Genomic DNA, 14,328 nt, shown 5'->3' with positions numbered 1-14,328 from the left:
TTTAATATATTTTTAAGGAGTTATAAATGATGTCTATAATTTGATCCAGTCATTGGATTTCTCACAATATATCCTAGCAGAATAAACCAAAAGAAAGAAAGCACAAGTTCATATATATTAATTCATTTGAATATTCATATACATATAGGTATATGTGAATTTATTTTCTTCTCACCTGTCCCTGGAACACTATGACATAGTGGAAGTAACAGACTTGGGAGCTGAGAAACCCTGCTTCATCTGGAACCAAAGGACCCTCGGCATGAGGGAGATGAAGGGCATAAACATATAAGACTCCTGGTTAGGCTTGCCATGCACAGGGGCGGGTAGTTGCTAGGAAGGCTACAAAAATTTCCCAGTCTCTGCCTTCAAAAATTGCTGTAGGGAGAAGTTTAGGGGAAGGAGCAGTACACAAACAAGTCAACCCCGAAGCAGAAAAAGAGAAGCATCTCAAGAGGCATTCGTTTGATCAGAGGAAGGGGTTTCCTCTTCACTTGAGCAATCAGGGAGAGCTGGAATTCAAGAGGAGCCTGGAAGGATGGAAAGAATTACTATTTCTAAAAAGACAGAGTCTTTCAGCTACCTTTCCAATCTACCACAATGGTGCACACTAACCTCCTGGGTGATGTGAGAGAGAACTACCAAATTATTATCATGCTGTGCTTCCAAATCATCAGCTGGTTTCTCACTGTGATGATGAAGCATGGCTACATTGGCAAATTTGAAATCATTTCTGATCAGAAGGCTGGGAAAATTGTGAAACTCACAGGCAGGTTAAACAAGTGCAGAGTGATTAGCCCCAGATTTGATGTGCAACTCAAAGATCTGTCAGTTTGGTTTCATTGTACTGATGACATCAACTGGTATCTTGGATCAAAAAGGAACCAAGATGAAAATGCACTGGAAAGAAAATCCTGGGAATTTTTTCTAGTGGTGCAATACATACACACAAATAAAATGTCTCAGCTGGGGGAAAAAATGATAGGACCGAGGATGGTAGGCATCGTTCCAGTGGTGTGGGACCAGTTGCAGTCCAGGGGGAAGTTTAGCAAAGAAGAAATAATTCATTTGGATTTGAGAGTTCCAGGAAGTCTTTCTTTTTCTATTTACTAATATAACAGACCCAACTTCAATTACACTATTTATAATTTTGCTCTGGCACCAATTAAAACCTATACAACTAATAAATAATGTTTCTTAGATAATGAGTAAACATGGTTGACAATCAATGGTTCTCAAGCACTCCTCAAAAGCTCTTGAGAGAGAGAGATTCTTACTCATACAGAGTAGGTCACCATAGACATCACAGCCTATCACGGTAATCACTGTCATCATGAACATGGTGAACTGCAAAGTTCTACTACTACATAGAAAGGATGAATGGTACAGACAACAGCTAGAGGGAAAGAATATAAGTAAAGGTGGGTATCTTCATTCATTAGGGCCCTGAAGATTGTTGAATGGCTGAATCACACAATTATAGGTGGTCTTTGAGAAGCTTAAGAGGTACAAAGAAAACAAACAATCAAACAGGGAGTCTGTCATAGAGGAGAGCAGAGCTGCTAAGAGGACACAGAGCTGAGCCACGGACCAGCCCTCTGCTCATGAGAAGTCTCTAATGATCTCCAAGTGAGGTTACAGATAGTCAGAAAGGCCCACTGAGGCAGGACTGAAAGACATCACTACTTGTCAAATCAAGTTCCATGCTGAATGAGGTACAGGTAAATGAATAACGCTGTAATACAAAATCTAATTCTCTTGTAAATTGTATAGAAAAATAACATATTTGTGTGTGTTAAAAGCATTGCTTTTCTAAATTTCAAGCAGACTGAATTTCTACATTCCTGTTTGGAAATCTCTTTGTATTTCTTAATGTATGGGGAGCCTCACAAATGGAAATGTTTCAAGTCTCTAGGTTTCTGAGGTTCTTTCTGGTGCTCTGTGAACAAAAGCCTAAGCTAGGGTGCTGGGTAGGGAAAGTAAAGGGTGGGGTGAACTGAATGAAGCATATAACAAGGGCAGCCTGGAGAGGAACTTGACAGCTACTTAAAGATGGGAGTCAAGAAATATTCTGTAGTTTCCAATCCAAGTCATTAGAAGGATGGCAGTGCTATTAATAGCTGATAAAGTCAGGAGTGGCCTGGATGAGGAGATGAGTCCCATGAGTCCCACGAGTTCCAGATGCCACTCTAGCACTGAAGGACCTTCAGGATCCTTTTTGTCTCTTTGGTCTTAAAAGAGCCAAAGTACCGCCACTACTCCCAAACAGGAATGAAGGACAATTCAGATGGGAGCTGAAGGATAGTTAAAACCCTCAATCTCATGTACTGCCTGGAGCCAGGGAATTGCAAACCCTCAGAGAAGTACCTACTCAGGTCTAAGGAAAATCACTCATTCCCTTAGATTACTCAACCCTTTCTCACAGATTCCCTTTAAAACTTCCCTCTGCGTTGAGCTCACAGCAGGAGTTATATACATGTCACTGATAGCCCAACCAGAGAGGCCTATTCAGAGCAGAGTAGGAAGATGGGGGGAAAATGCTATGAACAGATTTAGCTCAGGCTACTCTCAATTTATGCTCCCCATTCTGGAGACCAATGTATCAACCTCCCTTCCCCCAAAACACACACAATTACACACCTAGAAAGAAAGAGGTGGAAGAAGAAAGGGAAGGGAAGGGAAGGGAAGGGAAGGGAAGGGAAGGGAAGGGAAGGGAAGGGAAGGAAGGGAGGAAGGGAGGAAGGAAGGAGAGGGGAGAAAACCCATGAGACCTGAGAGTGAAGATGACTAAAGGGGAACTTTGAGATTGTCCTGGCCAAGTAACTATTTTTACAGTTGAAGAATCTGAGGTTCACAGAGGTGGAAGCCTATAAACAGTTGGGTGCAGACCAATATCTAGAACTGAGGTCTCCTAACTTTTCTTCCTGCCATCTGGGAGCAAATCAAGAATTTTTTTCTTAGTATTCCATGGCAAGGCACCTGCACATGTGGCAGGAGCAATAAACACATCTGTAGGGCAGGTAGCATCATTTGCTTTAATTACTGTATGGAGAGAAAAGCCTGGAGGAGGATAGGAAAAGAGGAGCCACATTCCCCTAGCATGTTTTACTGAAGTCCTGGCCTCTCAAATATAACTCACATTACTGATTAGAATCATCAATTAATGACTATAATAAAATATCATTAAAATTATCAATATATATTTTTCTATATGTGGGATTGGAAATCAGTATACACCATGTACTAGGGTTTATAAAAAAAGGGAAGGAAGGAAACAAAGATAATAAGCTCACTCTGGCATAAAATATATGCTTGTGTGTGGAATTAATTCTATCACCTCACCAATGGCATGATTAAATGATTTATTAAAGCTCATCTCTTTTTGCTTTAGAACAAATAGAGCTCTGTCCTTGGTTATCTCTGCATAAGCTATCTCTTTGTGCTTGAACTCTGAAAATGGCCACCTCTTGCCCTTACTGCCACTAGATAGGATGTGAGTGTAGAGACAAGGTTTCTTGTTCCAAGACAAAACATCCTTGGGAAATTTATCTTTAACCACAGCCCTTGGCTAAATCAAAAAACACAGGATATACAAGCAAGAGAAATAAACCAGACGGAGACCTCCCTGCACATGAGTTCTAGTGTGAAAGTCTTTCATTCCCGCAGCAACTGGCACCCAACGTGGGGCAGCTGGTTTTCCCCCAGCTGAGGGGAATTTTTTGGGACAGCCCCTGGGAACAGCCCAGTGGAACACAGTCCTGACATTCATTGCTGCCAGTGATCACAGCCGCCTTTGAGGTAAGCTACTCCCTGGGTTCAGTCAAAGAACATGTCTGCATAGTGAGATTGGTCCAAACCATGCTTCCTGCACAGACAGGACATCAGCTGCCCTGAGAGAGGTAAGCTGATCACAGACACTAGTATAACATGGGAAATACATTATCAAAGCAAGTAGTAGATCTATCGCCACACTTCACAACAACTACTGAAAGCACCTAATTGTAGAGTGAAAGAACAAATTACTACATTGCTTCAAACAGTACAGAACTTTTGTTTGTACTTCCCTGACAAGGGAACCTTAGGTTTTGAATTATGGGAAATCTAGACCTAGAATTACGAGTCAAATTGTAAACTTTGTTTCTGTTAGAGTGTTATCATTGCTTTTGTATTTGTCCCTTTGTTCAATGTCAGAGTATATTTTAATACCTCTGGGTGGTAATATAAACAAATAAAATTTCCTAAAAGAGCTCTATTCAAATGGCCTAAAAATAAATAAAAGCTTATATTAATAGATAAGTATAAATGCTAATAAGAGCTCTACAATTATAAAAAATGTAAGTCCTGATTAATGGAATTACTGCAAGTTTCTTCATAAGAAATAGTTCTTACCTCAACTAAAATGAATAGTTTTCTTCTTCGCAGGATAAAGTGAAGGGATATAAAACTTAAATGAATATTAAAACACGTAAAAAGTTTGTGGGAATGCTAACTGAAATTTGATGTTTGTTCAAAAAGGTATGTTTTGTCCTAAAATAAAAAGGCTAGTTTTCATACAATCAAAATGGAAATATGCAGTACAAAACATGAATGCATATGGCAAGCTGTAAAAACTACTGCGGTAGCATTCAGTGAAAAAATGTGTTCTGTGAAGGTAAAATTTGTCTTAAGGTAAAGTAATTATAGTCCATGTGGTTATGAATAATTATAAGAAGTTTGTGGAAGCATTGTTTGAATCAATGTGTTTAAATACCTAATTCCAGAAATCCATTATTAAACAGAAACATTATTAAACAGAATTGATAATAATAACAAAAAGTAACTTCATAACAAGAAAACAACTTCCCATGCCCACTCGCCTCTAAAAAACTATTTCTAATATTGCGTGCTACTAGGTATTTGAAATAAATTTGTATTTGCATATAACCAAATTGAATCATTATTTTAACATTTGTTTAGTGTCGATGGTAATTGTATGCTGTAAGAAGTTTGCTTAGAGACAGTTTCCAAAATCATTTTGGTAACTTACGTATGTAGGGTGTATAGAACGTTAGCTTTATTATTAAGGAAACAGAAAATAATTTTGTCCTAAGATAAAATGACTAGTCATTAAAAAAAGAGTAAAATTTAGGACAAAACCTGAATGAACACGGAAAGTACAGAAGGTGTGCAGAAAAGGAGTTTTTGTGGATGAAGTTAGGATTTGATAGGTCTATCTATTAAATTTTAAAAGCTTTAGTATCAAACAGTCTACTAATAACAGAGTTAAATTTTGTTCTTTCTCAAAGTTTCTTAAGACATTACTGTTTTAGCAAAAGTTTACAAAGAGTGTTTCTTCTGATTAATCAGTGTACAAAGAGTCTCATTTATCAAAATAGCTTCATGTACTTTGACCATATCATGTCCTTGGCTGTTTAAAAAAAAAACAAGTTTTATCACGTTTGAGGGAACATAATGTTCAAACATGCTTTCTCGCAAAGTCACATCCTGAAAAATATCTTTTATTTTAGGCTTTTGCAGAGGATTTGTTCTTTTACCTTAAAAAAAATAAAGTAATAAAATAGTTAAGTTCATTTAATGTAAGTTAAATGAACAATATTTAAAAGTATTATAAAATTAAAAGGATTCTTTAACCCTCTGTTAAAATTGAATGAGTAAAAAGTTCATATGAACACTTAGAGTATAAAAATTCCTGAAAATTTAATAATGTTACAACATAATATTAAAAATATATAATGCTGTTAATCATAATTTTAATTACTAAAAATTATATATATATCATCAAAACAACCTCTCTACTTAAAAATCAAAACGTGCACGCTTTAACTCATATTCATCTGCTTTACACTAAAAGCTGCCATAAGGCAGATACTTTAACTCATACTTGCCCAATTCACATTAAAAACTGCCACAGGGTGATATATAAAAGTAAGCTCTCATAAATTAAAGTAACACCACTGCTGTGTGTAGCAACACTAAATATTCTTAATTTATTACAAAAATTAATAGCCAATTATGTCACTATCACTTTATTTTAAAATTTCTTGAAACTTTCCCTGATATCTCCTTAGGCAAGTCAAGCCAGCTGCATTCATATGTGAACAAGCCAACAGTAAATTTTACAGCACTTTCCCAAAGCTGTGTGCATAACCCAATCATCTATCCTAGACTAATAACAAAAACCTAACTGTATAGAAAACCTGTAGTTTTAAACCTATTTCTTTATATATTTTTTAAAGATTTTATTTATTTATTTATTACTCTCCCCTTCTCCCCACCACCCCAGTTGTTTGTTCTCTGTGTCTATTTGCTGCATGTTCTTTGTCCACTTCTGTTGCCATCAGCGGCATGGGAATCTGTGTTTCTTTTTGTTACATCATCTTGTTGTGTCAGCTTTCCATGTGTGTGATGCCATTTCTTGGCAGGCTGAACTTTTTTTCGTACTGGGTGGCTCTCCTTACAGGGTGCACTCCTTGTGTGTGGGGTTCCCCTGTGCAGGATCACCCCTGCGTGGCACAGCACTCCTTGCAAACATCAGCACTGCATGTGGGCCAGCTCCACACAGGTCAAGGAGGCCCAGGGTTTGAACCACGGACCTCCCATGTAGTAGGCAGAAGTCCTAACCTCTAGGCCAAGTCCGCTTCCCTATTTCTTTATATTAATAATATTATGTTAACAAATAATTTTTCTTACAAAATCATCTCACTCCACCTTAAAATTAAGCTTACAAAACAAAAAAGGGGGAATAGGCTGTTAGGTCTAACTAGTCCAAAGGATGTCATACAAATAGCCTTATATACTTTAATTTCTTTTAAATTGCAATGACGATGGTTATACAGCAGCAGAACAACATTTTCAAATACCAATTGTAAAAATTTATCCTAAAGTGTTATACAAACCCCTGGATGGAAAAGAGGCTAATGGTAATTGGCATGCTCCAGTAAATTTATCCAACATGGGGAGGACAGTAGTCATGTGTTCTCTCCCTAGGAGGACCTCTTTGGCTTCTAGCAAAGCACGTAAAACCATACCATGGCTGATGGAATCTGCAGCACACCCCAAGACCAAGCCTGGAAGTGCTCAACCTGCAATCAACCGACATCGCCCTGAGGACTACCCAAGGGGCTGAACTGGTTACATGGAGAGTCTAAAATAATTGGGCAACCAAGCACAAGCTCTTATGGCACAAGTTGGGTGCCCTAAGATGCCTAAAAGTTGTTTTTTACCTTATTTCACTGTAGTCACTACTGCTTCTGCTAAGGTGGGAACATGGAAAATGTACATATTGCTCATCCTTATGTCTTTTAACCTCTGCACAGCTAATCACAGTTTTTGGACACATAACAGATCCACTGGTATTTGCCCTCATCTCCTGGTGGGATCCTAAGGCCCCATTATCCTCAAAGGATTCAACATGAATAGGAGGATACTGGATTCCTCCAGGAGGGTCACTAATAAATGAAATTGACTGGAGGCATCCTAACATTTGTGTCACTCCTTTAAAATGGAATGGCACCCAACATAATTGGAACCAAATAAATAAACAAATACCTTCAGAGTGCCTTCTCCACTCATATATCGGATGAAGTGGTAGCTTTCCATTTCCAATTAAAGGGGCAATTATGAAACTTAAAAAATCAAACTCAACAAATCACACTAAAAATCTTAGCCAAACATTTACAGTGGCAGAACTGTTTAACATGGTTTTCCAATCTAAATTTTAAATGGTGGGCCACAATAGGAAGATTAATTTGTCTCTGTCTTGTTATAGTTATAGGATACCAATGCTTCTTCCAACTATGGGAACATACCAAACAATGCTATGAATACCTGGCTGCTGTATATACAGCTACTCAAGTAGAACAACCTGCTCAAAAAGAAAGGGGGGAGATGTGGGGATTAGTTCCAACACCATGGCAAGGGCATGGTTAAAAGATTTATGAAAGCTCACCTGTTCTTGCTTCAGAGAAAAATAGCTCTGTCCTTGCTTATCTCTGCAGAAGCTAAAACTTTGCACTTGAAGTTTGAAAATGACTTCCTCTTGCCCTTTCTGCCGCTAGACAGGATGTGAGTCTAGAGACAAGGTTTCTTGTTCCAAGACAAAACATCCTTGGGCAATTTAATTTTAAACACAGCCCTTGGCCAAATCTAAAAATACATGATAAATAAGCAAGAGAAATTTACCAGACAGGGCCCTCCCTGCATATGAATTCTGGTGTGCAAGTATTTCATTCCTGAGGCACTTGTGTGTTTTAGTCAGAAGAAAAACTACAAGTCCTCAGTGCAACTCACTACTCATTTGGTAACATGTTTGTAAGAAGGAATCTTAGAACGTGTACATATAAAAAGTTAGAAATTAAATTTCAAGAAGGCCATTGGTTGTCTTGTGAACTTAAGAATTATAGAAGCCCTAATACAGCTAGGATTTATTGGGGTGGTGGGGGGAGGAAACAGTTAAAGACCTAGAGAATGATACAAAGCTCACATTAACACAGAGGGCTTTTAAACTTGCTTTGAATAGTAATTTGGGAAGGAATTGAGGCAAAAGAAGGCCCTTCGATGGCCTTCTGATCATATAAAAAAAAATTAATTTTTTTTAAAGATGTATTTTTTTGTTTCTCTCCCCTTCCCCCCCCCCCCCAGCTGTCTACCTCTTGCATCCACCCACTGCGTGCTCCTCCCCTGTCTGCAGCAGCATGGGAATCTGTGTCTCTTTTTGTTGCTTCAACCCACTGGGTCAGCTCCCCATGTGTGTGGTGCCATTCCAGGGCATCCTGCACTTTCTTTCATGCTGGGCGGCTCTCCTTACGGGGTGCACCCCCTGCATGTGGGGTCCCCCACGTGGGGGCAACCCTGCATGGCATGGCACTCCCTGCACACATCAGCACTGCGCATGGGCCAGCTCCACACAGGTGAAAGAGGCCCAGGGTTTGAACCCCGAACCTCCCATGTGGTAGATGGATGCCCCATCCACTGGGCCAAGTCTGCTTCCCCATATAAAATTTTAAAGGAAGAGATACTTACCTTACTCTTAACCTTAATTTCTCAGGGAAAGTTTGTAGAAACAAAAAGTATTCAAGAATAAGCTACTTCTTGGTAGATGAATGAATAAGGATCAAATACCAACAGTTTCAAGTAAACTGACTAGAAATTCCTGAATCTGCATTGGAAATGGTGGTTTTGCTTGAGTTATAAAATGAGAAACACACACACACACAAAAAAAAACTTTCATACATTACTAGCAAGAATAAGTATCAGTACAACTTCATATAGAAACAATTTGAAAATAACTATCAAAACCTCTAATGTTTACATCCTCTATCCCCAAAAAATGTGTATTTCTGGAAATGCATATTATCATCTTGCACACATACAAGGTTATATACTACCATAATATTTGTTAGCAGAAAACTGGAAATACCCCAAATGTCCATTAAGTGGACACCTGCTAAATAAAACTTGATATGGGTGCCCAGTGCAATATCATTTATCTGTAGGAATGAATGATGTAGCACTCTACATAGTGTACAGAAAGATCTCAATGATATATCAAGGAATAAATCAGTGTGTATTACATAGCATCTTTCATATAAAGGAAGGTAGGGAAAATGAGAATCTATGTATTCATTTTCACATACAAGAAGAGATTTTGAAAGAATACACAAGAAATGGGGGAGATGGGGAATGAGATGGGAAGGAGTTCTTTTACCTCATTCTCCTATAGTTTTGAATTCTGCAAATGTACTACCTAAGCTATTTAATGCTCAAAGGATTTCACTCAAGAAGATGCTTCCTGCTTCCCTATAAAAAGGAAAGAGATTCTGGTCAAGACTCAAACAAATTTGCTTGAAAGCCTCAAGCAAATTATGAAACCAGATGACTCTTGTCCTTACTTCTTTAAAAGACCAAGTATTTTGTATGCCTTGCATGAATGTAAGAGAAATATAACACTTTTAGTACATTGGTCTAAAAATAATCTCATTTCAAGTTGGTTACTGCCATAAAAACCAGCCAAATTCCAACAGCACAATTACTTTTAAGAGCTTTCCTTTCTCTCCCAGGAAAACTCCTTACCTCTGTCAGAGGGGTTCTGCCTCCCATGAGGGATGCGATGAAGGCAAAGAATATATCCATCTTCTGTCTCAACTAGATGTTCCTCACTAGGGAATCCCCAGTAAGAGATCATTTCACTCTGTGGAGAAAAAGAACAATGGCAATGCTATGGACAGAATCGGATAAGGTCTCCCATAATAAAAGGCAAAGGAGAAGACAAAGGCCAATGATATTCTCCAGATTTTATTTATAAAAATCAATTGTTTTTGAGTTTTTGCTCTGCTGAAACTGTAGCCAACATCCTATCCCAGTGAGCAACCCCCTTAATGTCCTCCAACTACTTTCCCACTAGCTCCCTCAGCCCTGAAAAACCCTGCTGTCCTTCCGATGACATTAGGTTCTAGGATCCCGTTCCTACAGTCATCTTTGAATAAAGTCGTCCTTGTCTGCTCAACAATATCAGGCACAATTTTTTCTTTTACATTAATCAGGATCTCAGTGGAATAGGGATAACTCAATAATGCAGAAAACTTCATGTAAATGAGTAAGTGACCATAAACAATTGCAAGGTTTTAATTTATCATTCTTACAAGGAGGAGTAATAAAAGGGAGGTAGGGTGGATGATACATGAAATATTTGGATGCAAAAAAGACTTAACTTTGAGATCCTGATGTCCAGTCAAACTCTCTTCACTCAATATGAATTGATCTCAAAGTCGCTAATCATGTTCTTAAGTTGTTTTTTTAATAACAGTATTTTCCCATATTTTACACCAAAATGAGGCATGCCTAGATCTTATTGTTTATGTAAAATTACTAACTTTGAGATGTTTTAAATAATCCTGGCATTATTTTTGCATATTTGTTCTAATAAAATTTTTTTCAGATACCTGAGATTTTGAAACTGAACTGTGTTCCCTGGACATTCTTATCACAACCTTGTTCAATGTATTCTAAAATTAGCATTCAATAGTAACATTCTTGGAAACCTTTGACACTTTTTAGTTGTTTTTTTAAAACCAGTATAGTGTAACTTGAAAAGGAAATGAATTATTCAAAATGATTTTTCCTTATGAAGAAGTATCTATGATGTGGGCTTTGGGTGGGAGGCTCTTTGTTCCTTCAGAGATGACCTAAGCTGTCTAACTTGTGGGTGTGGGATGGTAAGAGGCTGCAGTCCTGCCCTTGGTGACCATGGCAATGACTCCAGTCCCAGGAAACAGTTTAACAATGCAAAGTCTATAAACTTTAAATATTCAGGGGAAATGCGTACATTCTAGAAATGCATACATTTCAGGGGAAATACATACATTTCAGCGGAAATGCATACAAACTTTAAGTATTCAGGGGAAATACATACATTCTAGATAAGCTTTTAGCTTATCCAGAATGTATGAAGTCCATGCTAAAAGCTTACCTAAGATGTGAAATATATATATGCTAATTCAAGCCTATTGAAAACGGAAACAAAGGGACCATTTAACCTTTCTTCTCTGTATAAAAGAAACTCGAAAGTCTTGTTCAAGGCTCAGGATTGAAACAGAAAGCTCCTGAGTCCAGCTGGTCATCAATAAACCATTTTTCCTTCTCAAAATCATTCCTGAGTCCTGGCCTCTCTATACACAAATAATTGAACCTCTCTCAAATTCTACATTTTTGGTGACCACGAAGAGACTGCAAACTAAGGCCAGAGATGGTAGCATTCTGCTGCCCCTTCCAAATCCCCGAGGAAGCTGGCAGGACTTGGGTGAACCCCAAATCTGGATGCCCCTGGATTAAATTTAATCCAGAAAAGATGTGGGCTCCACCAGAATCTTCCTGATGAAAATCGAGGGCAATGGAAGGTCTAAAGAGAAAGATTCTGCGAACGAAAAAGAACTGCAAACATGAAAGAAGGTAAGACTCCCCAGGTGAGCACAGTCTGGAAATCCCTAGGTTTAATTGCTAGGAAGGGGAGGCTGATCACCTCTGGAGAGAACCCTAGTGGCCCCAGAAAATTGGGGGGAGGCCATTCTCTCTAGGTCTGGAAAAAGGAGAAAAACCAGGAAAAGCCCTGGTGTTTTGGGTTTGTCTAACTGCATATTAGAATCTGGTACTGGTCTTATATCCCCTAAAGGAGTGGAGGCTTGATTATAATAGGAAGGGTTGTATATAGGTTCGAGTCCTAATGTCCTGGAAATTGGTCTGGATTTAAAAAAAAAAACAAAAAAACTTGGTTACAGGAAAATGGATCGGCTTTTCTAGTGAAGCTTCGTCTGGGTGTAAAGTTAAACAGTGAAAAAGGCCTATCTGGAATCTTTTGTTATGGTGCTGAATTGTGAATGAATTCGCTTTATACCAAATGTTAAGTGTTCTAAGGTTTGTGATGGCTGCGGGGGCAGCCATGCTGAAAATATATATACATAGAACTTGTGGGTCAGATTAGTTACCTTTGTGCTTCTGTCTATGTCAGCTCAATGCTAGTGTTGGAGTTGTGTGGTTATGTAAAGTAGTGAAATTTAACTGAGCTGGAATGCTCCCTTACCATTGGCAAGGGAGTGAAATGATTATGGGGCAAAACTGAGGAGTCTGGATGTTTGCAGTGTCTAGATGTTTGTGCATGCTCTGCTGTCTTGTCTCTGGTCTGCCCCTTCGCCAGGGCTTGGAGGCCATCAGTGTCCATGCCACACACCCAAGTTTGTTGGGGTTGCCCCAGTCAGGGTGGCTGGGTCCCCGGGAGAGTTGCAGAATTTGAGTAGGTTCTTTCTGCCCATTTTGGCAGAAAGTTGGAAAGGGGGAGTGGCTTGCCCCTTTCCAGTGAGTCCACACCTTCTATTCATAATACGTATTCCTACTTGATTGTTGTGCACTGACTGCCTGGAAGGGGGGGAAGAGAAGGGGATGAAAAGCAGAATCAAAATAAATGCAGTAAAATTCCCTCCCGAGGGTGTTAAGGCCAAAATCTCTCTCTGTAAGACCGTAAAAATACTTTGGAATGTTTTAAAACTGTAAAACCATCTGAAGAAAAGAGGCTATGGCTCGAAACAATAGACCACTAATCACTTGATAGCCTTTTCAATGGTCTGGCTGGAAACTTCAGAGTTGTGCAACTACAGAGGAAGAAAAAAAAAAGGAATGAAATGCCACTTTAAAATCTATGTTTAGCTTTTGTCAGTTGCTGGTGCCTAAGAATTCACGGTAAAAAAGTAGTTTAAAATGAATCTTTACTCTCTCCTGCAAAGAAACAGCTGGGCAGCATTGGAAATTCTTCAGGACCAGGCTGTTTCAGGATTTTGCAGGGCAGGAGGTATCAACATCGATTTGGTGGGACAGTGACAGAGAAGTTTCGTGTAAAAGGTAGAATTGAGGCTCTCTTTCATGGAGATAGTGGCTGCACGCAGGACGCTCCCCCCTGGGGTGGGTGGCATGGCAGTGGTGATTGCTGGAGGCTCTGTGGTGCTGGGGAATTCATAACCCCTGAGCGGGCTATTCAGGGGCTTGCAGGGCAGGAGGTCTTTGGAAACCGATTTGGTGAGACAAACAAGAGTTTTTTGCGAGGTGTGGAATTTTGGGTTTCTGACATGGAGATCAGTGTTTCTGGCTAGAGCCCTGCCCCCTAGGCCTGGCTGCCGATCTGCAGTGGTCCTTAAATCGGTCGCAATAAAGAGGCATCACCAGCAGGCTGTTTTGGGGACTTATAGAGTGGGAGGTGTCTGGAAGCCGATTATGTGAAACAGAGACGGAGGAGTCTTTTGCGAGGCATGAATTTTGGGTTTCTGACACAGAGATCAGTGTTTCTGGCTAGACCCCCACCCTCTAGGGCTGGCTGCCAATCTGCAGCATCTTTAAATTGGTTGCAATATAGAGGCACCCCCAGCAGGCTGTTTTGGGGGCTTGCAGGGTGGGAGTTGTCCGGAAGTCGAATTGGTGAGAGAGCAACAGAAGAGACTCTTGTAAGAGGGGGAATTTTGGGTTTCTGACACAGAGGGTCAGAGTTTGCGGATGTGACCCCCCACCCCCCATAGGGCTGGCACCCAGCAGTGGGTATCCCTGAAGGCTGTGATGCACTGTGGTGCTCCCAGTCTCTCTCTTAACCAGATTTGAGGTTGCTAGGTCTGTGTCCCCTAAATGCTGGTGGCCCACACCCCAGAGACTCACACCTCTTGAGTCTGCAATATCACAGACGTCCCATCCCTGAATCCACCATGCCCTGAGGTCCATCTGAGGTCTTTGATTGTCCTAGCCCTGGACGTTTGTGGTTTTGTTTTTTTCCATTTTATTTCTCTTTAATTTTCTTT

The 14,328-nt window shown here is 39.6% G+C and overlaps 1 protein-coding gene across 5 annotated transcripts in view; it reads right to left on the bottom strand.

Annotated features, from left to right (window-relative positions):
* LOC101447266 (lysosomal acid lipase/cholesteryl ester hydrolase-like) overlaps positions 1-14,328 on the bottom strand; it is a 45,732-nt gene that overhangs the window by 15,741 nt on the left and 15,663 nt on the right. For all 5 annotated transcript variants that reach the window (XM_058298813.2, XM_058298812.2, XM_058298814.2 and 2 more), the window contains one exon: positions 10,073-10,190. In XM_058298813.2, coding sequence (XP_058154796.1) covers positions 10,073-10,190 — 118 coding nt within the window. The remainder of the gene's footprint in view (positions 1-10,072; positions 10,191-14,328) is intronic.

This window comes from Dasypus novemcinctus, chromosome 6 (assembly GCF_030445035.2).
Source record: "Dasypus novemcinctus isolate mDasNov1 chromosome 6, mDasNov1.1.hap2, whole genome shotgun sequence".
Classification (NCBI taxonomy): domain Eukaryota; kingdom Metazoa; phylum Chordata; class Mammalia; order Cingulata; family Dasypodidae; genus Dasypus; species Dasypus novemcinctus.
The sequence above is the reverse complement of the archived record's forward strand: the minus strand, read 5'-3'. Positions and strand labels throughout refer to the sequence as shown.